Source organism: Amblyraja radiata, chromosome 31, assembly GCF_010909765.2.
Source record: "Amblyraja radiata isolate CabotCenter1 chromosome 31, sAmbRad1.1.pri, whole genome shotgun sequence".
Taxonomy (NCBI): Eukaryota; Metazoa; Chordata; class Chondrichthyes; order Rajiformes; family Rajidae; genus Amblyraja; species Amblyraja radiata.
In genome coordinates this window covers 31,458,827-31,484,147 of record NC_045986.1, presented here as the reverse complement: position 1 = coordinate 31,484,147, position 25,321 = coordinate 31,458,827, and the positions used below count along the sequence as shown (strand labels likewise).

General features: G+C 45.5%; 2 protein-coding genes across 9 annotated transcripts in view; one reads left to right on the top strand and one right to left on the bottom strand.

The window, feature by feature from the left end:
* Positions 1–25,321, bottom strand: part of trim62 (tripartite motif containing 62) — a 65,405-nt gene that overhangs the window by 780 nt on the left and 39,304 nt on the right. The gene's annotated exons all lie outside the window — the stretch shown is intronic.
* On the top strand, positions 12,446–21,315 carry LOC116990614 (small vasohibin binding protein). 8 transcript variants are annotated; one of them, XM_033048469.1, is made up of 3 exons: positions 12,446–12,547; positions 15,116–15,232; positions 16,924–21,315. In XM_033048469.1, exons 2-3 carry the CDS (start codon positions 15,119–15,121, stop codon positions 17,008–17,010), a joined length of 201 nt encoding a protein of 66 aa, XP_032904360.1. In that variant the 5' UTR covers positions 12,446–12,547; positions 15,116–15,118; the 3' UTR covers positions 17,011–21,315. The 8 variants fall into 8 exon arrangements, with proteins under 8 accessions (XP_032904360.1, XP_032904367.1, XP_032904364.1 ...); XM_033048476.1 differs by having other exon boundaries at positions 12,475–12,505; XM_033048473.1 differs by lacking the exon at positions 12,446–12,547 and adding an exon at positions 12,601–12,671.

Genomic DNA, 25,321 nt, shown 5'->3' with positions numbered 1-25,321 from the left:
CAGTTTAAAGTAACCCCATACGTTCCTTTTTGTTTTACTACCTTGTAAGAAATTCCCAGCTCGCTATTATTTATTATAATGCATATCCATTAGTAACTTGTAGTATACTTAACTACTTATTATCCAATACATCATGCGTAGAAGAGAATTATAACTTGTTGAAGCAGTGAGATTGCTACAAATGACCTCTGGGAGGAGTTGAACTAGCTTGGAAGGGGGATGGGAACTGAAGCACACATTCTGTAATAAGAGAGGTTAAGTTGGAAATGGATGGCGGGGGGATTAGTCAGCGAGTTTGGAAGGCAAAGGAACCAAAGGTTAGAAAAAAGAAAACAAAGGAGTTTGGCAGCACTTAATGGTCCATATTCCCTCGAGTCCTTGCAGTTAAGTAAGGCAGATGAATTGATGGTACCAGACACATGGATGTATAACATTAGTGCTTATGAAATGGCAGGCATGGCCATTCTAAACTCCTGGCTACAGAGTTGTAGACAAAGTAGAATGGGGGGTGAAAGGGGTAAGGGGTTTAACAATATTTGTTAAAAGAAAATGACAACTGCAAGGAGGGATGGCATGCTGTATGGACCAAAATATGTGTATGTGTGAATGGGGAGGCTACTGTGTGTATACCACAGACCTTCAGAGAGTACCACAGCAAACCAAACATGCACAGTATCACAGCAGAGCAGAATGAGGGGGGCATTTGTTCCATTCTACTTATAACTGAGACAGAATCAGTGTGGACATATCTTCTCACTTAGGTAGTTGCTTAGGGTCAAGAATGACTTACTTCCACTCCATTTCTAGGGATGTGAGGTGAGTGTTGTGGAGGCATAGGCAGGGCAGGAGGTGCCACTGGGGAAGGTGGGTGGACAATTTGGGAACGGATCTTCTCCTCATGTCCTTTACACCGCTCCCAAATAACCCAATTTCAGACGTCCTTTTGACACCTTACATGCTCTTTTTACCCTTTCATACCTCCAGTTTCCCTCTCCCCTGACTCTCAATCTGAAGAAGGGCCTCAACCCAAAATGTCACCCATTCCTTCTCTCCAGAGATGCTGCCCGTCCCGCTGAGTTACTCCAGTGTTTTGTGTCTATCTTTGAGATTTTCAGTGCCGTTCCAAACGCTCTTTCTCCACGGTGAATAGCCAGGGATAGCCTGGCGATGAAGACTGATATGTCAAGCAGCCGGTGACCAATGCCTGATGCAGATTAGTTAAATGTGAAAGGACAAGTCTACCTAACCTGCAAGGTTACAATGGCAATCTTGACTCTGCAAAATATCCCCACAGGTGGTTCGAGGAGATGGTTGGAAATGATTTTGTCTTTGCAAAAAGATCTATGATGTCCCAGATTTTACTGGCCTGGGCCCATTGCACACAATTCGCCCATACCCAAACATACTGTATTTGAATGCAGAGGGTCTCAAGAATGCCAGACTCCAACAACAGATCAGAACAGTAGCAGGGCTAACAATGGTGCTTTGAAGCACTGGCCCCAGAACATGAAGGCCTTGGCTGTTGGCAAAGCTGGAGACATGACTGTCAGAAACATTCAGTGTTACTGAGGGTCTCTGACATTTAGATATCTTTAAAAAACTATTTAAAAAAATGAAAATTAAAATTAAAAACAGACCTGGAAAAACAAATGAAACAAATAGCAAAGAAGCAACTTATCTCCTGAATTTTCTTTCCTGGAGGTTATGAGGCCCTGGGTTACAGCCGATGCAGGATCTGACAGGCAGCTTTTCATTCCAAGTGTTGGGACATAATCAGTAAAATTCAACCCTCCTCCTGCACTGGGAGCAGATTGTGTTGACGCAGAAAATGCCAACTACTGAAGAGTAGGTTTATGACTTCCAGGTTTGACTATGCATGTGTTTAAAAGGACAAGTGCCAGCAATTCCATTCGCAACCACCGGCAGCGAAATATGTGCCAATATACACACACGCTCTCTCTCACGCTCACCCTCTCTCTCTCTCTCTCTCACACACACACACACACACACACACACACACACACACACACACACACACACACACACACACACACAGAAACACACACACACAGACACACACACACACACACACACACACACACGCAGACACACGCACACACACACAGAAACACACACAGAAACGCACGCACACACCCACACACAGACACACACGCACACACACGCACACGCACACGCACACGCACACGCACACACACACACAGAAACACAGAAACACACACACACCCACACACACACGCACACACAGACACACACACACAGAAACACACACACACACACACACACACACACACACACACACACACACACACACACACACACACACACACACAGAGACACACACACACAGAAACACACACAGACACACGCACACACACACGCACACGCACACACACACACACATACACGCACACATGCACACGCGCACACATACACGCACACGCACGCGCACACACGCAAACATTTGCTAAAATAACAACTTTTGCTGTCTGGTTATAACAAGGAAATGAAAGTGACTGATTTTATGTAAATGGCCCCTGAGCGAACCATATTCCAAATTTCATAGAGTGTGCCGGACAGACTGCTATTTAGCTGAGTTTATCAAAAATGTAAAACTCTAATGTTTGCAAGCCAAAATCTAATGGTCTCATAAAGATAAATAATGCGAGCTTTGTAATAAAGTACAAATCAATGATTGCTACCATATCCTCGGAGATTTCTGCTGTTTTTACTGTAACTGCACATGTATTCAATAAATTTGCAAATCAGACATGAAGTTTTGTTGCCAGTGAAGACAAGATGGCTCTAGCAGCAAGTCTGAAGCGCAGATGTAAAGTGATTGTGACCACACTGTGAACACAGGCCCTGCTGACAGCATAGGGGAAGCTTGACAAGAGGAATGTATGTTACCTTGTCACCAGCACGAGGGACAGGCACCATAGCAATCCATCACAACCTTGTTATGACAGTGTCCTAAATAGGAAGGCAATCATTTTCATGGCAGCAGGTGGACAGTCTGGCAGTGCCTGGTAATCTGTTTAGAGGATGTGAGGCAACGCCTTGTCAGATATACAGTAGTACATGAAGATGATGCGTATATGAGGAAATATTTACTTACCATTGCGCTCAGTTTTAAAGAGGCCAGTGGAGGACAGTTGTTCCTAAACAAAAAATGCTCCCAATATTTTAGGAACCTTCCTCTCCGATGGTGGGCAAACTTTCAGTACCCCAGGTCTTATGCCCTGGAATTCCTTCCCTAAACCCCTCTGCCTCACCAGCTCAGAATTATCCTCAGAAAAACTCTTCAAAGTCCATCTCTTCAATCACCCTGTTGGTCATCAATGCTAGCCTCATTCCAGCACGGCACCTCCTCCTACCAGACAGGAAGCATTCTCATATGGTCGTATGTGGTAGGAGCTGAATTAGGCCATTCGGCCCATCAAGTCTACTCCGTCATTCAATCATGGCTGATCTATCTCTCCCTCCTCACCCCATTCTCCTGCCTCCTCCCCATAACCCCTGACACCCGCACTAATTTAGAGTTTTAGATAGAATTTATTACCACACAACCAGGGTCGGTGGAATTTGGGTTGTCAGCAGCGATACAATAATAAAGAACACACAACCACAATAAAAATGTAACACAAACATCCACCACAGCATTCATCACTGTGGTGGAAGGCACAAATTTTGGCCAGTCCTCCAATCAAGAATCTATCTATCACTGCCTTAAAAATATCCATTAACGGACTCCACAGCCTATTGTGGCAATGAATTCCACAGATTCACCACTCTTTGACAAAATACATTTCTCCTCATCTCCTTCCGAAAGGAACTTCCTTTAATTCTGAGGCTATGGCCTCTGCTCCGAGACTCTCCCACTAGTGGAAACATCCTCTCCACACCCACTCTATCCAGGATTTTAATTTTGAGACATCTCCAAGAATGAAGTTAACAATTAGCAAAGTTTCAATGGCCATTTCTTCCCTTCTAATTCCACCAAGGGGGTAACAGCACTGCCTGGCGTAGCCTTCTCTCTTAAAACCTGATTTGTGTACAGTTAGCTGACCTCACCTAGAGCTGCAGCTGTTCCAGTCCCCGAATCAAGGGAACCTTTCTCAATTCTAATTATTGACTGGTTATCCAAGCAGGAATGTGTGCATGTACTAGATCAGATTCCAGTTCAGCAATGATTCTTCACAGGGGTGGACAGCCTGACGACACTTGCTATGGACGCACATACTTGAAGGACAGCCACTTGATTAAGGGTTATGTGGCTGCTATTTCCTTATGCACTGCAAGAGACAACACATTAAACTGGAAGATGAACTTCACACTGAATTTGAACCTGTATGAAGGCCTCTGTCAATATTCCCCCTGAACCAGACAAGACCAAGGTTACTTCAGGGAAATCGTGGAACTTGCCATCATGTAACACACAAGTTAGCTTATCAATCTAGCAGCCACATCACTCAGAGATGTAAAAAATACAATGGATTGATATGCAAGTTACTCTAGGATTTGTTTAGCCAGGGTGACTGAGATTTAAACTCTCAGCCCATAAAACTATCTAGGGGTCTGACAAGGAAATTGATCTAATGAAGACAGTGAGAAAAGTTGGAATGTTTTTAATTCCCCTTGCTTGCTGTTGCTTGCATTCTTCAGGGTTATTAAGTATGAAAATGTTAGTATTATTTGACACTGTTGTGACAGTATGTACTGCACACTCTGGGTTTCCAGGTGGGTGAAAGAATTTCAACAATTTTACAATTTGTAGAATTAACAGCTTTCAGCAGCTATTTACTACAAGTACTTGTTGACAAGTGATACTCGTGGGTAATGCAGCATGTCAGGATTTGCATGGGGGTTAGGTATTCTACTGCAGTCTCCACTCAGCGAGACACAAAACTGACAAGGTGATTCAGAATTGAATAGTGTCTCATAAACAAACTGTAAATCAAGCTTACGTGGCCTCATGGCTAAAGCAGTGTCTAAAGCAGTCATAGAATTCAGAAACATAGACTATTCATGATGTTGCCCCCTGGCTTCACAGATTTCACTGGCGGGATAGAAGCCATCCATTGGAATAAGCACACCAGGTCTACAAGGAAGACCCTTTGGCCATCCCTGTGGTCAACAGAGGAGTGGTCACCTAGCTCATACAGCATGAGGAGGATGACCACTTGCTTTCTGAGGAGTCTCACTATTGTTGTTCTGATGCAGAAGCAGTTTCAAGCGCCTTGAGTATTAGAAAGGCGCTATATAAATCCCATCCATTATTATTATTATTAGTTTATGGGACAAGTAGGCAGCATACTGGATATTATCATCAATAACAGAGACATGGCACTTCTCAGTCTCCTTGAAATACCATCTTAATATTCCCATAGATGTTACATAGAAACATAGAAATTAGGTGCAGGAGTAGGCCATTCGGCCCTTCGAGCCTGCACCGCCATTCAATATGATCATGGTTGATCATCCAACTCAGTATCCCGTACCTGCCTTCTCTCCATACCCCCTGATCCCCTTAGCCACAAGGGCCACATCTAACTCCCTCTTAAATATAGCCAATGAACTAGCCTCAACTACCTTCTGTGGCAGAGAATTCCAGAGATTCACCACCCTCTGTGTAAAAAATGAGAGTGGTTCTCTCATCAATATTCTCTCTCAAAGACATGATTTACAGATGTCTTATGAACTAATGCAAAGCATTATTTCTTGTTAATGTTAATAAGTCATGGGAACAGAATTAGGCCAATCAGCCCATCAAGTCTACCCTGCCGTTCAATCATGGCTGATCTATCTTTTCCTCTCAATCCCTTTTTCCTGCCTTCTCCCCATAAACCCTGACACCCATAATAATCAAGAATTGTGCTGTAAGCTTAAGTTGCTGTTACTGCTGTACACTCTGCCACCACTGCCCTCTGTTACTTCACGCATGTTAATTCCAATGTTCAATTCCAGAAGATCTGCAGAAGACCCTCCCATTCCAGTTTGCCTTTTGGTTTTGTCAATTGCTTTGCAATCAGAAGCCGGAATAATTCCTGAGATATCTGCTCCACAGCCAAAAGGACCGGAGGGCAAATTTAGTTCCTTGGCTTAGACCAGCAAATACATCGGTCCCAACTATAAACTATTCCTGATCTATGGTACAACCTAGTAGCGCACCACACAGCACATACGCCCACCGGACCATTGGGGAAACTGTGTTTGTTTGGGACATTTTCCAAACTTCAACAGCCAGAATAACCAAGTATCCCACCAGTACCAAATTCTAACTCATTATGCTTGTGAATTACTGTGTCAATGTTATGATTTTGTTTTCAAAATTCTAAAAAAGCTGAAAAACAAGGTGTGAATGAATTAACAGGAAGTTTAGGTTGTGGAATACAATGAATAATTTTGGTACAGAATGTGAATGTTGGCAAAAAGATATTGGCCAGGAATCAAACTAAAGGGCTTTGATAGTCATAAAAACTGTGAGAGAGTTCTTTGATTTAATTCTACTTTATTGGACCTATTGGGGATCTTTAAGACTCATTCAAAACTGGCATTTTCATTGCAATGTTTGGACAGCTAGTGGTGAATGTAGAAACCTGTGGCATTTGTGGTGCAATTTCATCCTACTTACAAAACTAATAAATTCACTGTGGAATCAAAAGCAGATATAACCAGTTTCCATTTGGTTTAAAAAAACCCTACAAGAATCTAAAACTCTTTCTTCATAAAATCAGGTAACTTGTTGAGACACGGTATTGTACAAATCACACAGCATTAAGGGAGGTAAAACTGAAAATACTTTTAGCTTGAAATAGTCCTCAACAGCTTTGTTCATTTTCAACGTGCAGTTTTGACAAAAAGTTATCACCCAAATTGTTAACCTGTCTTCTCTGATTCTCATAAGCCTGCTGTTGATGTTCAGTTGAGGTATTAAAACCATTGTGTATATTTAAATGGCACGGCACATAGGCTGCCATAAGCCCAAAGTATGTGGAGATAAGGTTTGTGTTGTGTCTCGTGCCTGAGGTTTGTGCAGTAAACATCAATTTATTGGGTTATTAACATTCCTCATTTTACTCTAGCCATCTTAGTTATGTTTGGATACAGTGGAGCTAAGATATTGTGGATCTCCTCCAGCTGCAGGTGCATTCTACAGACGGGGACATATCTTACTAGTGTGTAGTCCATGTTTGGTTTGGGAAGGGGAAAATGAGAAGACACAAAATGCTGGAGTAACTCAGCGGGTCAGGCAGCATCTCTGGAGAAAAGAAATGGGTGACGTATCGGGTCAGAACCCTTCAGACTGAAAGATAGAGAAGGCCAGAAGTAAACAGGGGTGACAACAGATGGACTAGTCTGTGGACAGATGATAGACTAGATTGAGATGGACTGGTCTGTGGACAGATGACAGTGACCCTATTTATCTGATCCAGCTAAGGAGACGCAGAAATGAAACACTGAAAAGTATTGCTGGAGTTAACAGGCTGACAACAGATATTTTGACTTAGCGGGTGCAGCAGCATCTAAGGAGCAAAGGAGATGGGCAATGTTTCCAAAACGTTGCCTATTTCCTTTGCTCCATAGATGCTGCTGCACCCGCTGAGTTTCTCCAGCATTTTTGTCTACCTTCGATTTTCCAGCATCTGCAGTTCCTTCTTAAATATTTTGACTTCATTGGGTGCAGGCAGATAACTGCATTTGTGCCCAATTGATCCATACCAGTCTGCCACTCTGGGTTACACTGCTGCGGTTTCTTAAGACATTATAACCCTAATTATACTAAGCAAACAAGATTTACTAGTCTGTGGTACAACACTGCCATATGCTGGTGGCAGATAATATTGCAGCAAAAACTGTAGCATCAGCCAAAAAAGAACTTCACTGTGCAAAACGTTAGTCAAATATTAAATCGTTCCATTAGGAGAAAAAACACTTACTTCCAGTACATTACAGTAAGTAGATAATTCAGCCAACTCTACATCCATCCAAGTAAATATACATTTAACAACGCCAAATACAGTCAACATCCAATAATCTAGCACCCATTTTTTTGTGTGGCATTTGACTCACTCATGAGTTGAGAATATGAGGCAGGGTCTGGAGTGTGAGCAGGTGTGCAGGCAGAATCGTGATCTGCAGTGTGGACTGGGTGTACAGCTGGAGCCAGGGTCAGGGTCTGGAACCCCAGGTCAGCATGGGCAGGGATGTGCCTGCAGACATTTCCCCCTTTCATTAACCTCACTGGATTCACTGAAAAATATAATATACCACTGTGGTACATGTAAAACAATGTGTCAGAGGGTGATACAGTGTGAAAACAGGCCGTTCGGCCCAACTTAACCACACAGGCCAACATGTCCCAGCTACACTAGTCCCACCTGCCTGCGCTTGGCCCATATCCCTCCAAACTTGTCCTATCCATGTACCTGCCTAACTGTTTCTTAAACGTGGGATAGTACCAGCCTCAACTACCTCCACTGGCAGCTTGTTCCATACACCCACCCACTCTTTGTGTGAAAAAGTTACCCATCGGATTCCTCTTAAATCTTTTCCCCTTTAACTTAAATCTATATCCTCTGGTCTTCAATTCCCCAACTCTGGGCAAGAGACTCTGCGCATCTACCCGATCTATTCCTCTCATGATTTTATACACCTCTACAATAACCTCTAAGTGAAAAAAAGCATGTTGAATGGACTAACATACAATATTTTGGCAAATCTACTTGTCTGGCAACAGCAAATTCCCAAAGGTGCCAGATTATCAGAGTTTTACTGATATACAGATATGGCAAGCCTGATATAAAAATGGTACGTACTGCAAGTACACACAGTATCAATGCCAAAAGGAACAAAGTTAGTTCCAGGTTCAAGAGCTTTCATCACAAGTTGGCGGATGTTAGAGGATGGGTTTTAATCATGCAAGATCTTGAGAAATACAGGACACAGAAAGGTGGACAGTCGGAATGGTAAAATAGAGAGGTGATTGATGATGATAAACTGTAATAATGAAGTACATTGCCAGGTGCAGTAGTCAGCAGACCATTAAATATAAATGCACGCTCTGTAAATTCTGGAGTACAAGAAGATTGATCGAAAACAAAAAATAGAATATTAGATGAGCTTGGCAGGTCAGGCAGCAACATTGAAGGCACAAGGGGTTAGTCAATGTTTCAGGTTGAGACCCTGCATCACGACTGAGAAGGAAGATGCACAGCAATTGCACCCAGGGCTAGGGGAAGAGAGAATAAGCAGATGGAACTAGGTGTGGGGAAGAGGATGGGGTATGTGAAAAAAGAAGAACATTAGATGGACAAGTGAGTGTATGTGGGAGAAGAATACAGGTGTGTGAATTACCTGGTATTGGTAAACTCAATGTCTCGTGATCTGAAGCAATTTGATTTGGATACATATAAGAGTAGTTCTTTATCCAATGTGTTATTGAAGGGCACCTTGCCCTGGATCACTTTAGAAACTTTAGAAAGTGAAGTACTCAATAATAAAGAAAGATGTTGTTGCAACGTTTACTACCTTACCATATTTCAATGCTTGCCGCTTTTACAACTAGCCTTGCTCAGAATCCATTCGTGCCAATTGCCAGAATGGTCCAATTGACATTGGCAAAATTCATCCCAAGCACACGCTACAAAGTACACCATACAAACATCTTCAGGAAAGGAGACCAATGTAACTGTAGTAACCACAAAGAGAACACTGTTCTTTGCCACAGGAAAAGTCATTCCTAGATTTGTCCTCAATTGCCCCTCCCAGTGGCCAAGGGCAGCAGTGAACATGATGTCCATCAGACAACTCCAAGACAAATGGTAGGAGCTGCACCAGCCATTGTACCTGACCACATTTAGCCTAATTAAAGCCTTTGAACCCCTCGTGCAAATTGACCACAGAAATTAATTTCCATCTTCAATTTCTTCCATTACTGCATGTAGGTCATATGAAATCTCCACATAAACCAAATCTCATTAAGGAGTGTTGTCATGAAAATCTTTTATGTGTATATGTGTGTGCGTGTGTATATATATATATATACACACACACATATATATATATATATATATATATATATATTGGAACTGCAGATGCTGGTTTAAACTAAAGATAGACCCAAAATGCTGGAGTAACTCAGCGGGACAGGTAGCATCTCTGGAGAGAAGGAATGGGTGACATTTCTCGACCCGAAACATCACCCATTCCTTCTCTCCAGAGATGCTGCCTGTCCCGCTGAGTTACTCCAGCATTTTGGGTTCATCTTTTATCTATACCGTATATATACATACACACAAACACTTTTTTCTGGCTTATTCTATTGTGTACAGTGTACATCAACCGCCTCAAATTTTCCACTCCCCTTACCTACTCTGACCTCTCTCCCCCTGAACGTATAGCCCTCCGCTCACTCTGCAGCAACCTCGACTTGGTAATCGAATCCACCGACAAGGGAGGTGCTGTGGTAGTCTGGCGCGCTGACCTCTGAGGCCAGGCTGCAACTCTCAGACACCTCCTCCTACTTATCCTTGTACCATGACCCTACAGACGAGCACCAGAGCTTAATCTCAAGCACCATTACTGACTTCATCACTTCTGGCTCTCTGCCCCTTATAGCCTCCAATCTTATCGTTCCCCAGCCCCGCATGGCCCGATTTTATCTTCTCCCCAAAATCCACAAACAGAACTGTCCTGGCAGACCCATTGTTTCTGCTTCACACGCTCCGTGATGGGGAAGGAGCAACAACTGCGAGATACCCCATCACCCTACACATACCTGCCCTCTTTGTCCCTTCCGGCCTTGCCATCACCTCTCTTCCATTGCCCGCAGTTGTAAGGGTGTGCCTCCCCCTTTACCCCACTCTGTCTACCCCTTTACCCCAGTGTGTCTCCCCCTTTACCCCAGTGTGTCTCCCCCTTTACCCCAGTGTCTCCCCCTTTACCCCAGTGTGTCTCCCCTTTACCCCAGTGTGTCTCCCCCTTTACCCCAGTGTCTCCCCCTTTACCCCACTGTCTCCCCCTTTACCCCAGTGTGTTTCCCCCTTTACCCGTGTCTCCCCCTTTACCCCACTGTGTCTCCCCCTTTATCCCAGTGTGTCTCCCCCTTTACCCCAGTGAGTCTCCCCCTTTACCCGTGTCTCCCCCTTTACCCCAGTGAGTCTCCCCCTTTACCCGTGTCTCCCCCTTTACCCCACTGTCTCCCCCTTTACCCCACTCTGTCTCCCCCTTTACCCCACTGTCTCCCCCTTTACCCCACTGTCTCCCCCTTTACCCCAGTGTGTCTCCCCCTTTACCCCAGTGTCTCCCCCTTTACCCCAGTGTCTCCCCCTTTACCCCAGTGTGTCCCCCTTTACCCCAGTGTCTCCCCCTTTACCCCAGTGTCTCTCCCTTTACCCCACTGTCTCCCCCTTTACCCCAGTGTCTCCCCCTTTACCCCACTGTCTCCCCCTTTACCCCAGTGTCTCCCCCTTTACCCCAGTGTCTCCCCCTTTACCCCAGTGTGTCTCCCCCTTTACCCCAGTGTGTCTCCCCCTTTACCCCAGTGTGTCCCCCTTTACCCCACTGTCTCCCCCTTTACCCCACTGTCTCCCCCTTTACCCCAGTGTGTCTCCCCCTTTACCCCAGTGTGTCTCCCCCTTTACCCCAGTGTCTCTCCCTTTACCCCAGTGTCTCCCCCTTTACCCCAGTGTCTCCCCCTTTACCCCAGTGTTTCCCCCTTTACCCCACTGTCTCCCCCTTTACCCCACTGTCTCCCCCTTTACCCCAGTGTTTCCCCCTTTACCCCACTGTCTCCCCCTTTACCCCAGTGTCTCCCCCTTTACCCCACTGTCTCCCCCTTTACCCCAGTGTGTCTCCCCCTTTACCCCACTGTCTCCCCCTTTACCCCAGTGTGTCTCCCCCTTTACCCCAGTGTGTCTCCCCCTTTACCCCACTGTCTCCCCCTTTACCCCACTGTCTCCCCCTTTACCCCAGTGTGTCTCCCCCTTTACCCCACTGTCTCCCCCTTTACCCCAGTGTCTCCCCCTTTACCCCACTGTCTCCCCCTTTACCCCAGTGTGTCTCCCCCTTTACCCCACTGTCTCCCCCTTTACCCCAGTGTGTCCCCCTTTACCCCAGTGTCTCCCCCTTTACCCCACTGTCTCCCCCTTTACCCCAGTGTGTCTCCCCCTTTACCCCAGTGTGTCCCCCTTTACCCCAGTGTGTCCCCCTTTACCCCAGTGTGTCTCCCCCTTTACCCCAGTGTCTCCCCCTTTACCCCAGTGTGTCTCCCCCTTTACCCCAGTGTGTCCCCCTTTACCCCAGTGTGTCCCCCTTTACCCCAGTGTGTCCCCCTTTACCCCACTCTGTCTCCACCTGTCCCCGGGGTTCAGGCTTCTCTCCCCAGGCCAGGCCGCGGCGCCGTCTCCACGGCAACACCCGGAGCGCTGTAGGGACGGACCGTGCGCCGGGTCGGGTCCGCGCTCCAGCGGCGGCGGCGACGAAGGTTCCGGGCGGCGAGGCGGGCGGGGCGGTGCCCGGGCCTGTGGTGAGGGTCTGGGCCGGGGGGCCGGGGGGCGGGAGGGGGAGGGGAGGGGGCACCGTGTGGACAGCCCGGCCCAGAGCCGGACCCCGGGTGGTCAGCGCAGCGAGCAGTGCGGCCTGGTGCTGTGGTCAGCGAGGTCGCAGCCGGGGACATTCCCCTCCTGCTGGCCGGACACTGCAGTGGTCAAGCGGTCAGGGACGGGCAGAGGTTGCAGCATCGTCCACTGTGTGTGTGTGTCCCTGTGAGTGTGTGTCCCTGTGTGTGAGTGTGTCCCTGTGTGTGTGTGAATGTGTGTGTGTCCCTGTGTGTGTGTGTGTCCCTGTGTGTGTGTGAGTGAGTGTGTGTCCCTGTGTGTGTGTGTGTCCCTGTGTGTGTGTGAGTGAGTGTGTGTCCCTGTGTGTGTGTGTGTGTGAGTGAGTGTGTGTCCCTGTGTGTGTGTGTCCCTGTGTGTGTGTGAATGTGTGTCCCTGTGTGTGTGTGAGTGTGTGTCCCTGTGTGTGTGTGTGTGTGTCCCTGTGTGTGTGTGAGTGTGTGTCCCTGTGTGTGTGTGAGTGTGTGTCCCTGTGTGTGTGTGTGTGTGTCCCTGTGTGTGTGTGAGTGTGTGTCCCTGTGTGTGTGTGTGTGTGTCCCTGTGTGTGTGTGAGTGTGTGTCCCTGTGTGTGTGTGAGTGTGTGTCCCTGTGTGTGTGTGTGTGTGTGAGTGTGTGTCCCTGTGTGTGTGTGTGTCCCTGTGTGTGTGTGTGTGTGGGTGTGTCCCTGTGTGTGTGTGTGTCCCTGTGTGTGTGTGTGTGTGGGTGTGTCCCTGTGTGTGTGAGTGTGTGTGTGTCCCTGTGTGTGTGTGTCCCTGTGTGTGTGTGTGTCCCTGTGTGTGTGTGAGTGAGTGTGTGTCCCTGTGTGTGTGTGTGTCCCTGTGTGTGTGTGAATGTGTGTGTGTCCCTGTGTGTGTGTGAGTGTGTGTCCCTGTGTGTGTGTGTGTGTGTCCCTGTGTGTGTGTGAGTGTGTGTCCCTGTGTGTGTGTGTGTGTCCCTGTGTGTGTGTGAGTGTGTGTCCCTGTGTGTGTGTGAGTGTGTGTCCCTGTGTGTGTGTGTGAGTGTGTGTCCCTGTGTGTGTGTGAGTGTGTGTCCCTGTGTGTGTGTGTGTCCCTGTGTGTGTGTGAGTGTGTGTCCCTGTGTGTGTGTGTGTGTCCCTGTGTGTGTGTGAGTGTGTGTCCCTGTGTGTGTGAGTGTGTGTGTATATGTGTGTGAGTGTGTGTGTGTGTGTCCCTGTGTGTGTGTGTGTGTGTGTGTGAGTGTGTCCCTGTGTGTGTGTGTGTGTGTGTGTGTGTGTGTGTGTGTGTGTGTGTGTGAGTGTATATGTGTGTGAGTGTGTGTGTCCCTGTGTGTGAGTGTGTGTGTGTATATGTGTGTGAGTGTGTGCGTGTGTGAGCAATGGGGCAGCAACTCACCACATTCTCCTCCTCTATTGTCTCTTTTATCTCAGTATTGGTTGTGAACAATGTCTATTTTGTTGCTGAAATGTTGACAGGTCTGAGGATGATGCCATGTAACTACTAGCCCTTCACCTGGCCTTGTCAGTGGGGAGTTCAAGCCTTGCTTCAGCCACCTGTGTTTCCAGTGTAATAGTCTGTATATTCTGTATTTCAAGAGGTTAAGATCTGATAGAATGGATCGACTGGGCTTGTATTTGCTCGTATTTAGAGGGATGAGAGGTTATCTTATAGAAACATATACAATTCTTAGAGGATTGGACAGCATAGATACAGGGAAAATGTTGCCCATGTTGGGGGAGTCCAGAACCAGTGGTCACACAGTTTAAGAATATGGGGTAGATTATTTAGGACTGAGATGAGGAAAAACTTTTTCACCCAGAGAGTTGTGAATCTGTGGAATTCTCTGCCACAGAAGGCAGTGGAGGCCGATTCACTGGATGTTTTCAAGAGGGAGTTAGATTTAGCTCTTAGGGGTAACGGAATCAAGGGATATGGGGAAAAAGCAGGAACGGGGTACTGATTTTGGATGATCAGCCATGATCATATTGAATGGCAGTGCTGGCTCCTATTTTCTATGTTTCTATGAATGTATACTTTATACTGTTGAGAAAGATAGTATTGCATCGTAGACCATATATGATGGACACAAAGTGCTGGAGTAACTCAGCGGCTCAGGCAGCATCGCTGGAGAAAAGGAACAGGTGACCTTTCGGGTCACAATCCTTCTTCAGACTCAGACCCAAAACGTCACCCATTCCTTCTCTCCAGAGATGCTGCCTGTCAGCGGTGAGTTACTTCACATCTTGTGTTTATCTTCGGTTTGAACCAGCATCTGCAGTTCCTTCCCTCACAGCAACTAAAGCTTTGTGTTAATCTCACAACTTCACAGCTGCCCATAACGGCACTTGTAGGAGACCAATAATGGTGACAAGGAGCTATGTCGCCATTGCACGATTGGATGGTTTTATTTGGACTTCACCCCCATGTTTTATTGGATATTTAACGAATTGTTGATAAAGTTTGCCCATTGAAAAACTGCTTTAATAAACATCTACCTTCAATGTCAAATGATATATTTTGCAGGAGATGGAATCATCTTGTCGTAAGGAGAAACCTAGGCCAAAAGAGGCAGCCTACCGAGCTGACAAAACCAAACAGAAATCTGCCTTGCAAGAACTCAAACAGAGACAGCGAGCCGAGGTATACGCAAGACTGATGCATTGTTCCATAAAATTACAAAGCAGGTGGTCAACAGATCTGGTGATGACCCCATAAGAATAGATTTCAAGCACTTTATGTTCATAGTTCGAAGATTGAAATGTAACTGCAGCAGTGTTATCCTGTACCATTGGTCTGCAGTTGATAGCTACAGACTACCTGGTTTATGCTGCCCTAATAGATTAAGTATATGTTTATTATTGTCAGATATACCGAAGTACAGGACGGCACGGTGGCGCAGCGGTAGAGTTGCTGCCTTACAGCGCCAGAGACCTGGGTTTGATCCTGACTACGGGTGCTGTCTGTACTGAGTTTGTACGTTCTCCCTGTGACCACATGGGTTTTCTCTGGGAGCTCCAGTTACCTCCCACATTCCAAAGACGTACAAGTTTGTCGGTTAATTGGCTTGATATAAATGTAAATTGTTCCTAGTGTAGGATAGTGTAAATGTGTGGGGATCGCTGGTCAGCGCGGACTCGGTGGGCCAAAAGGCCTGCTTCTACGCTGTATCAACTAAACTACAGTGAAAAACTTATTTTGCATGCTGTCCAAACAGATCAGATATACCATACTTAAATACAATCATGTCAAACTCAGTACAATTGGTAGCGCAAAGGGGAAGATGCAGAATGCAGAATCTCAGAATTGTAGCATAGATGGTGAGAGCTACCTTCCCAGTTAATAACTATTGAAGGATTTTCCTGTATGGACAGGTGCTCTATTTTGACAGAATATGAAAAAGGAGATTAAAATTTAGAATAAAAAGTTTCACTGTTCTCAGTCACTTTGAAACAGTGCATTGTGAACTGCAACTTTCTGAGTCTGATCATGACTTCACTGTCACTTTGAGTTGCTTTGGAAGCTGATTAAAACTGCGAAAGTATTAATGTGAATGCAATATTGAATATACTAAAGTGTGCCATATATTTAACTACCTTAAAATTCACATTTCTTTTTATCTCCTTGAAATCAGCATTTTTTCAGAATATCGATTGCCATTATCATCGCTCCAAAGAAGGGAGTCTCTCGTCTCCTGACATCCAGAATGTGGTTGCAAAATCAGTTTGGAAACTCCATCCAGATCGATCCTAATTCCTTTTTTTTTTAAGTTGGAAAAACTTGCATACCTAAATCCACAAATAATTTGTTTGTTCATTGAGGGCAGCACAGTGGCACATTTGATAGAGCTGCCTCCTCACAGCACCAAACAACCAGATTCAATCCTAACCTCGGATGCTGTCTGTGTGGAGTTTGCACGTTCTCTCTGGGACCGTGGTGGTTTCCTCTGGGTGCTTCTAGATCCCAAAGACATATGGGTTTGCAGGTTAATTGGTCCTCTAAATTGCCCCTGGCCTGTAGGGAGTGGATGAGAAAGTGGGGTTACATCGAACTAGTGGGAACAGATGATCAATCATTGGCGTGGATTCAGTGGGCCGAAGGGCCTGTATCCACGCTGTCTCGTTAAATTAAACGAAACAATCTTTAGCTCCCAATGTGAATCCTGGTGTTGCAAGCATGCTTTGGAGAATCCGCTTCATCTCTCATCTCCACCATAATTGCAGAATATCTTCATATTTGACCATTTTCATTTTTTTGCATCTGTAATTTTATTGTTTACACATTTTCACTGGTGCAACGCTGAACTTTACTGTCTTTGCATCCACCCCCAACAGATCTACGCTTTGAACAAAGTGATGACAGAACTGGAGCAGCAACAGTTTGAGGCTTTCTGCAAGCAGATGCAGTCACAGAGTGAATGAGGACAGCAGGGGCGAGCAGGAGCCCTGCAGCCCCGGAACAGGCAGCTTTGTTGTTTTAACTCCAGATGTACCTGAGACAAGATGCATTACAAATAACGTCACCCTGCTCTCGTCCAATAGTCCGTCTCATCTTGCAAAATGGCCCTGACCTCGGATCGACTCCCACTTCTCTCCGGCAGAATAGAACCACTTTTAGTGATGTGCTTTAGTTTGAGTTACTGTAAAGCCAGGCCAGAAATCTAGTCTAATTGCCATTCTGCATTGCCATCTCTTTCCCCTTTAGATTTCAATACATGTGCCAAAAGGCTGAAGACCAGAAGGGGCTTCAATTGCTTTGCCATGGAACAGCCAGCCACTGCTTATTGTCCAAGCTCAGTGAAGAATTGAGTGAAGGGCCTATTGCTTGGAACTAGATGTTGAAACCCAGAATCATGTTGACTCACTTTCTCTTACCTTATGCCAAGGATGCTGGACCTCTGCCATATAATGAAGTGAGCTAAGAAGACCAATTCTCTCGTGAATTTACAGTATATTTACATTTCATCTTATATAAGGAAGTCTGGAACAAACCATCAAAGCTGGAGTCCTGGAGTCCTGCAAAAGGACCACATTTCATCATCTCCAGTCATCCATCCAATGAGTAACACATTTTTTCAACATTCCCTGAAAAATAGCAAGCAACCCTAATGTTACATCTGCAGCCCGCACTTCTCCCTTTTGAAGTTGATTTGTGAATTCTCCAGGAATTTGTTCCAAATGTGCTCATATCTTTCGGAGAAAAGTTGTATTTCCAGACTTCTCACCGTGCGAAGTCTGGAATTGCATTACTTTTATTCTGCAAGCCGTGCCGTCATTCTACCTTTTTGTTTTCATGAACCCAGAACTATTAGAAAGCTTCACTTTTCACCCAGTGCAAAGAAGCTGGAAACACCTGGAGCTGATGGCTGACACCAGAGAGTGAGAGTGAGATTCCTGTCTCTAGCCTTGCAGGCCTCATGCAGTTGCTTGTAAACGTTGGGTTCATTAACACAACTTTCAAAGAATCTTTAAAACAATCTTGCTTTCCCAAAATGTGGCACGGTGGCGCAGCGGTAGAGTTGCTGCCTCACAGCGCCAGAGACCCGGGTTCAATGCCGACTACGGGTGCTGTCTGTACGGAGTTTGCACGTTCTCCCCGTGACCTGCGTGGGTTTGCTACGAGTTCTTTGGTTTCCTCCCACACTCCAAAGACGTACAGATTTGTGGGTTAATTGGCTTGGTATAATTGTAAAATTGTTCCATGTGTGTGTAGGATAGTGCAGGGATCGCTGGCCGGTGCAGACTCGATGGGCCTGTTTCTGCGCTGTATCTAAACTAAACTAAACTCACTAATATGACTGTTTACTTTTGTGTTCTGTATTTACAATTCACAAGCTCCATCTATACCACGCAGGTCTCTGGGAATGACGATGCATCACTTCATCTCCAGTTGTGGAAGATAAAATACCATCAATCCACCCAAGGCACAATATTGAGTTCCATCATCACGAGAGTTAAGGTCAGGATAAATAACCTGACATTTTCTTGGCTACATCTGGGAGCATGTAAACTCTTTAAAGCTTGAATCCTTTGCAAAGGGAGTGTTCAAAACTGAAATGTAAACTGGTGCAAGTTGGGTCACGTACTTTGACAGGTCCTCATTTTCCAAAATGAAGTATTCTCCCACTAAGCTTTTTGTGTGTTTAGAAACCTGCCGTTATATGTTTAATTATTTACTGTTATACCTTTAGTTTGTGCCTTGTATTGGTCCAGAATCCCCACAAGTGCCACCCAGGTGAAGCAAGGTGACTGTGGCTATGAATGGCTGTGAGGTTGTAGTATACCATAAAAAGGTTGGTTTAGTTCAGTTTATTGTCACGTGTACCGATTACAGTGGAAAGCTTTTGTTGTGTGCTAACCAGTCAGTGGAAAGACAATTATGATTACAATCGATCCATTGACAGTGTACAGATACAAAGTAAAAAATGTTGCGCTAGGAATAGAGATTTAAGAGTGTAGAGCGATTCTAATGTGAGTTTGTAGATATGATTCTGTGGCTAGCACACAAATAGTCGCCTGTGTTTGCCGCCATCTTGGAAGAACTTGATGTAAAGACGTCTTGCTCCAAAGGAAACCAGCCTTGTGCTGTGTTCTGGAGTCGTGCATTGAAGTTAGAAGTAGGAACAAACAGTCTGCATCTCAGAGCATTGTACTGGCACAGCAGATACCTACTCCTGCAGAAAAGCACTGGGGTCGAAGTCAACAGTGAAACCAGTTGTCAGCCAAGGTGACTCCACGGCACTCAATGCTTCAACTGTGAGTATCATCAGAATCGCTGGTGGAGGTAGACACTGAATATTCAGTGATGTCTTCTACCCTGAGTCTCACTTTTTAAGAATGTTGCAAATTTCATCCTGTTTATTTTAAACATTTCAAAAAATATTAATCTGAAGGAAGAACTAGCCTCTGCTCTCAAATTGGAAGTTTTAAACTCGACAGTTCTAAATTCCTTCATTAGGTGAATTGACAGAAAGCACGAACGTGATCAGTGTATTATAAACGCAAGCCCCTTCCCTTGATGTCGGCACTGGAGAGATGAATTGTAATGTTGCTTTTTAACACAAAGAGCAAAAACAAAGCTCGTCTCCTTCAGTCATTACCCTTAATCATGAAGATTGATTGTTTAAATGTTATCATGGTTCCTAACATTATGTATAAGGAGTTTGTATAGTATATATTAATGGCAAATGTTGTAGACAAGATACCACTAGATAAATTAGAAAATGCTAGAAATACTCAGCAGGTCAGACAGCATTTTGGTGACTTTGGTTATGGTCAAACATATTCAGGAATTGTAAAGACATTTTAAAGGTGCTATCATGTTGATGGTGTGCTATCAAATCAAAAACTGATTTGGTTCGTTCCCATTGACTCGTTTGCCATTCCGTTACAAATATCAAAGTGGATCACCTTTGCACAAGAGGAATTTGGTCTGGGGTTGAATGGTCCTCAGAAGCACACTAATGTTGAACATGATCATGGCTGTTTGCTCCAAGCTGAGGCCAGACTCTCTCCCTGATTCACCATGGTTATCACGTCCTCTTCTCAACCTGGGTCAAATTAGCTTGATTCTTCCTGAAGGTGAATTATTCAGGAATTATTCTTTTTAGGAATGAATTATTTGGGAATTATAAGGAAAATGGAATCAAGATTATCCCACAGCTCCTCAAGGCTGATTCATTATTCAATAAGATCATGGCTGAATTATGTCCCCTCCATTACACCCTGTTCCCACAAATTGTGTTTCTTCAGTTCTCTGTCATCAAACATCTACAGCTCACTCGTGGAGCAACTATTTCAGCGCTAAATGCCGGATGCTTACTTGTTGGCAATTAGTCAAAGCTTCCACTGCAGGTAGCGTTTCACACACTTACTGAAATGTTCTCACCTCAGAGTTGACCTTGATTTCCACAGATATTGAATCATATTTTGTGATGTTGGATACGACAGAAGGGAAGATGATCCTTGTTGTGTTTCTACTTACAGTGTTGTAATAAGACAGAGCCTTCATTCAGCTTCCCATTTGAAAGTCAGCATCTCCCCCAGTGGGATGTCAGCCCAGGTCTGAAGAAGGGTCTCGACCCGAAACGTCACCTATTCCTTTTCTCCAGAGAAGTTGTCTGACCCGCTGACTTAGTCCAGCATTTTGTGTCCATATGAAGTGTCTAATGTCAGTCTTCTTCTTCTTGCGTATGGCGTGCACAGCCTAAAGTTGTAGGACAACTTGTTCTATTTGATCTTATTTGATTGTGCACGCCGGGTTGATTGCTTTCGTCGAAACAGGGCGGACCATGTGAAGGTTGCAATCTCCCACCCGTGATGTCAGTGAGAACCCATGAACCTGACTTGGAGATGAAGACATAACCCTTGAGTCAAGGGGGACACCCATACATGGTCCACTGTAAGGCTTTTTTCCCTGTGAAATGTGAATGTCATTGTTTTTTAAATCTTGCTGTTCCTGTCCCATTTTACTTTCATTGAGTTTTGTGCAAAATCATGCATCCAATCAAGATAGTGTGTAGAATCCTTCAGCAGGTATTGTAGCCAATTGCTGAGACTTCAGCCACATTCAGCAAGGTAGCATGTATTGTATTTGTGAATGTTAACGCGAGCAAGATGAGTGACTGTTTACCTGTATTGTTGCTAGATACCCAGTCTGAAGCTGATGTCAATCAATAACCCCTCATTGATGTAAACAATACTAAATAAAAATTGTATGGAAGTGTTTCCATGTAGTTTACGTTATTGGGGAGGGAAGAGGGAGCTACAAGAGGGTGGTGCGTCTCTGGATTGAGCTGCCGGAGGGAGGTACAATGACATTTAAAGCACATTTTGATATGTGCCAGGTCCAGGCAATGGGATGAGTCAGTTAGGTCAGTGTGGTCAAGTTGGGCCAAAGTTCCATTGCTGCAGAGCTCTGTGTCAAAGACACTAACATACCCACAAATGGGTCCAATATTGTGTAGGATAGATCTGCAGATTCCGGTTTAAATCGAAGGTTGACACAAAATGTTGGAGCAACTCAGCAGGACAGGCAGCATCTCTGTTGAGAAGGAATGGGTCAGACTGAAGAAGGGTCTCGACTCAAAGCGTCACTCCTTCCTTCTCTCCAGAGATGCTGCCTGTCCCGCTGAGTTACTCCAGCATTAAGGGTTCAGCAAATGTGTGAAGTATGCAAAGCAATTTCTGTTGAACAGTTACAATGTGATGGAGGCACAAGATGCTGTCATCTGGAGCAAAACACAAACTGCTGGCGGAGTTTAGCCGGTCAAACAGCATCTGTTGAGGGTGGAGAGGAAGTGTTGATATTTCCGGTCTAGTCCCTGCATCTCGTCTGAAGAGGGTAAATAGCCAGTGTAAAGAGGAGGGGGTGAATGGGCCAGATGGTGATAGGCAGATGGAATGGGGTGGGGGAGAGGGTGGGATGCAGTGGGAGGGCAGAAGCAAGTGGGTGTTGGGTGGAAGCAGACAAAACAATAAAAAGGTAGATAGATGTAGTCAGGTGGGGGCTGGGCAAGGTGGTAACCAGGAACATGGGCTACCTGTACTGCATACACAGTGCTGGAGTAACTCAGGTCAGGCAGCATCTCTGGAACACATGGATTGGAGACTTCAGGTTGGGCCTCATCAGATCAGTTGAAGGAGGGACCAGACCCAAAACATCATCTGTCCATTTTCTCCCCAGACGCTGCCTGCCTGACCCGTTGAGTTACTCCAGCATTGTGTCTTTTTTGGTAAAAGGCAGTGTGATGTTACTTGTAAAAACAAGGAACTGCAGATGCTGGTTAATACCAGAGGCAGACACAAAGTGCTGGAGTAACTCAGCAGGACAGGTAGTATCTCTGGACAAAAAGACCCTTGTGTCTTCCATTGCTGGAATCTGATAAGGAAGGTGATGAAGGGGGGGGTGAAACTGAACCAGGTTAGAGGGGAGTAGGGGCCACAATGTTTGTGTGGGGGGGGGGGGGGGGATGGTAGCACCAGCTGGGGGACAAAGATGTGTAATGCGGGCTGCAGAGCTACTTTAGTGTTGCTTTCCTCCCACTCTGCTACAAGCTCAGTTCCATGGTCATTGGCTGGAAAGGGACTTAACCTTCAGTTTGTTCTCTGACCATGAGCTGAGTTCTGGACCCTGTGCTCACCATGTCTCTGCAAGTGTCTGCAACTTTGCAACTATGCATATTAGCCAATGCGCATCACTCCTTCTGCACGAATGCTTTTCAATGTATCTCTCTCTCTGTCTCCATCTACCTGCTTACGTCACCCAGGCAGGGAGACATGCATGCCATGCATGCATCTACCTGCATATGTCACCCAGGCAGGGAGACATGCACGCCATGCATGCAGCAATCTAAATGACCACTTTTGAATTTTGAAAGAGCACCTCATATCCACAAATGCTGCTCGCTACACACAAAGGTGAGAGTTTTTAACCTGGTTAATGAGTGCTGGGGTGAGGAGTTGGGGACAGATGTCCCCTTGCTCTGAGCAACAGGTCAGTTACAATGTTCCAACCAGAGAGCAGAGGCAGGTAGTTGAGGCAGAGAAAGAGAGATTCATGATTAGTACGGGGTTATGGGGAGAAGGCAGGAAAATGGAGTTGAGAGGGAGAGATAGATCAGCCAGGATTGAATGGCAGAATAGACTTGATGGGCCAAATGGCATAATTCTGCTCCTATCCCTTGAGTGACAGATGACCCAGCCTGCTAAAATTTACTACAAATGGTTTATCCAGACACACTAGCCCACCTCTGAAACTGAACCAGACCAAGTAGCAGCTTCAAGAATCTGAAGTAAAATAAAACAGTCAGCCAGACTTGTAAGCAGCATCCCGTAATTTTATTTAGGGCATAATCAAGGAAAAAACAAAACTATCATTGTACATTGTGGAGGTCTAAAACCGACATGGGCAGGAATGTCATCATGCATGTCTCACACAAACACAATCTCACCATACGCAGTGGTCTGGGTGGTACCTTCACATTCGGTGTTTGTGACTTCTGACCTGGTGTGTGACAAAGTCTACATCGTGGAACAGCTGGTTCTATGGCCAGGTTGTACTCAGCTTGACATGAATGCAACCTGCAGTTACCTGTCGCACGCACCCTCAACACAGGTGCACGCACTCTTCATCTTCTGGTCTTTCTTGCAGCTTGTAAAATGCTGGTTCTGAGAATGCCAGCAGAGAGACAGAGAGAGAGACGAGTCCTCCCATCGGGATCTCGGCTGTGGAAGGACAGTGCAAACTCATCCCTATCCCCACACGGTGAAGCCAGCACTGTAGCCCTGAACACTTGCCTAGGTCACAGTTACCAGCGATCGCCCAGACCAACAACCCCAGCACAACTAGAACATTAATTCAAGTAGAACTTTCACAAACCAGTCGGGGCAGGATAGTAAATTAGAATACAAATGTGATGCAGTTGTCAAAATAAATATTAATTTAAGAAATTCTTGCATCCTAATTAAAGAGATGACATATTAAATGTTGTGCTGTGGTCATTGATAAATATATGGCTTCCATTTAGGTTCATGGGTAATGAAGCTGGTGTGTACTCAGTCTTTGACAGCAGCGTATCAGATCGTGGCTTCTTGAATTAATTGTGGAGTTGTTCTGATCGGCGACAGACTCCAGCAGCATCTCCTTGTCAGTGACCATTTAATAAGTGGCACTGCCCAGTGTAACCCAGTCAGGAACAAAGAGGAGACCTTCCTTGCAATAACTAAGACACTGCAGCATCTGCAAAGTGTGCAAACGGGTCTACAGTGAGAATGGGACCAATGTATCAAATATCATACCCCCAACAGCCAAGTAACTTGCAATAAAATCTATACTTTGATTAGTACAGGTGTCGGGGGTTACGGGGAGAAGGCAGGAGAATGTGGTTGAGAGGGAAAGATAGATCAGCCGTGATTGAATGGCGGAGTAGACTTGATGGGCCGAATGGACTAATTCTGCTCCTAGACGGTATGAAGCACTGAAAGGGTAGAAGAGTCATTGGATGAAACAGTGAATTATAACAAGTCGCCAGATACAACAGGATGTGAGGAACCTGTGAGATACTGAGGTGCACACATTAGGGTTAGGGTTACCAGATTGATTGATTATTCAGTGGACTTAAAGGAAATTACAGTCACTGCTGGAAAAATGTTCACGTTCCACGGTATTTGTGTTCCTGAACTGCAGTCAAAATAAAGAGGCTCGTGTGAACACGAGCAGGAAATGGTGCTTAACATGAACAAAGCTTCAGCAGGTAGACAGCTACATGTTGAGTTGTTGATGCAGCTTTGTGGGGAACAATGAAGATATTGCAGGTAACCAGTACCAAGCTGTCCTCACCACCCAGCGATGCAAGGCGACGGCAAGCTGTATCTCCAGTCACAAAATGCTGGAGTAACTCAGCGGGACAGGCAGCATCTCTGGAGAGAAGGAACGGGTGATGTTTCGGGTCGAAACATCCTAACAGGAGCAGCATCTGACAGTGAGCACACTGGCTCATCGGCAGAGTAAAGCATTGCCCAGCCGGCAGAGGGAGAGAGGACAAACACAATGACGGTCACTGGAGTTCTCACCCTCTCTCTTCTGCCTTGCTTCAAGAATCACAACTTCATTCCGTCTGGAGAATGGTCTCGACCTGAAACGTCGCCCATTCCTTCTCTCCACAGATGCTGCCTGTCCCGCTGAGTGTTCCTTCCTACACAAGGTGTATCTCTTCCACTGTTCACAGTGTGG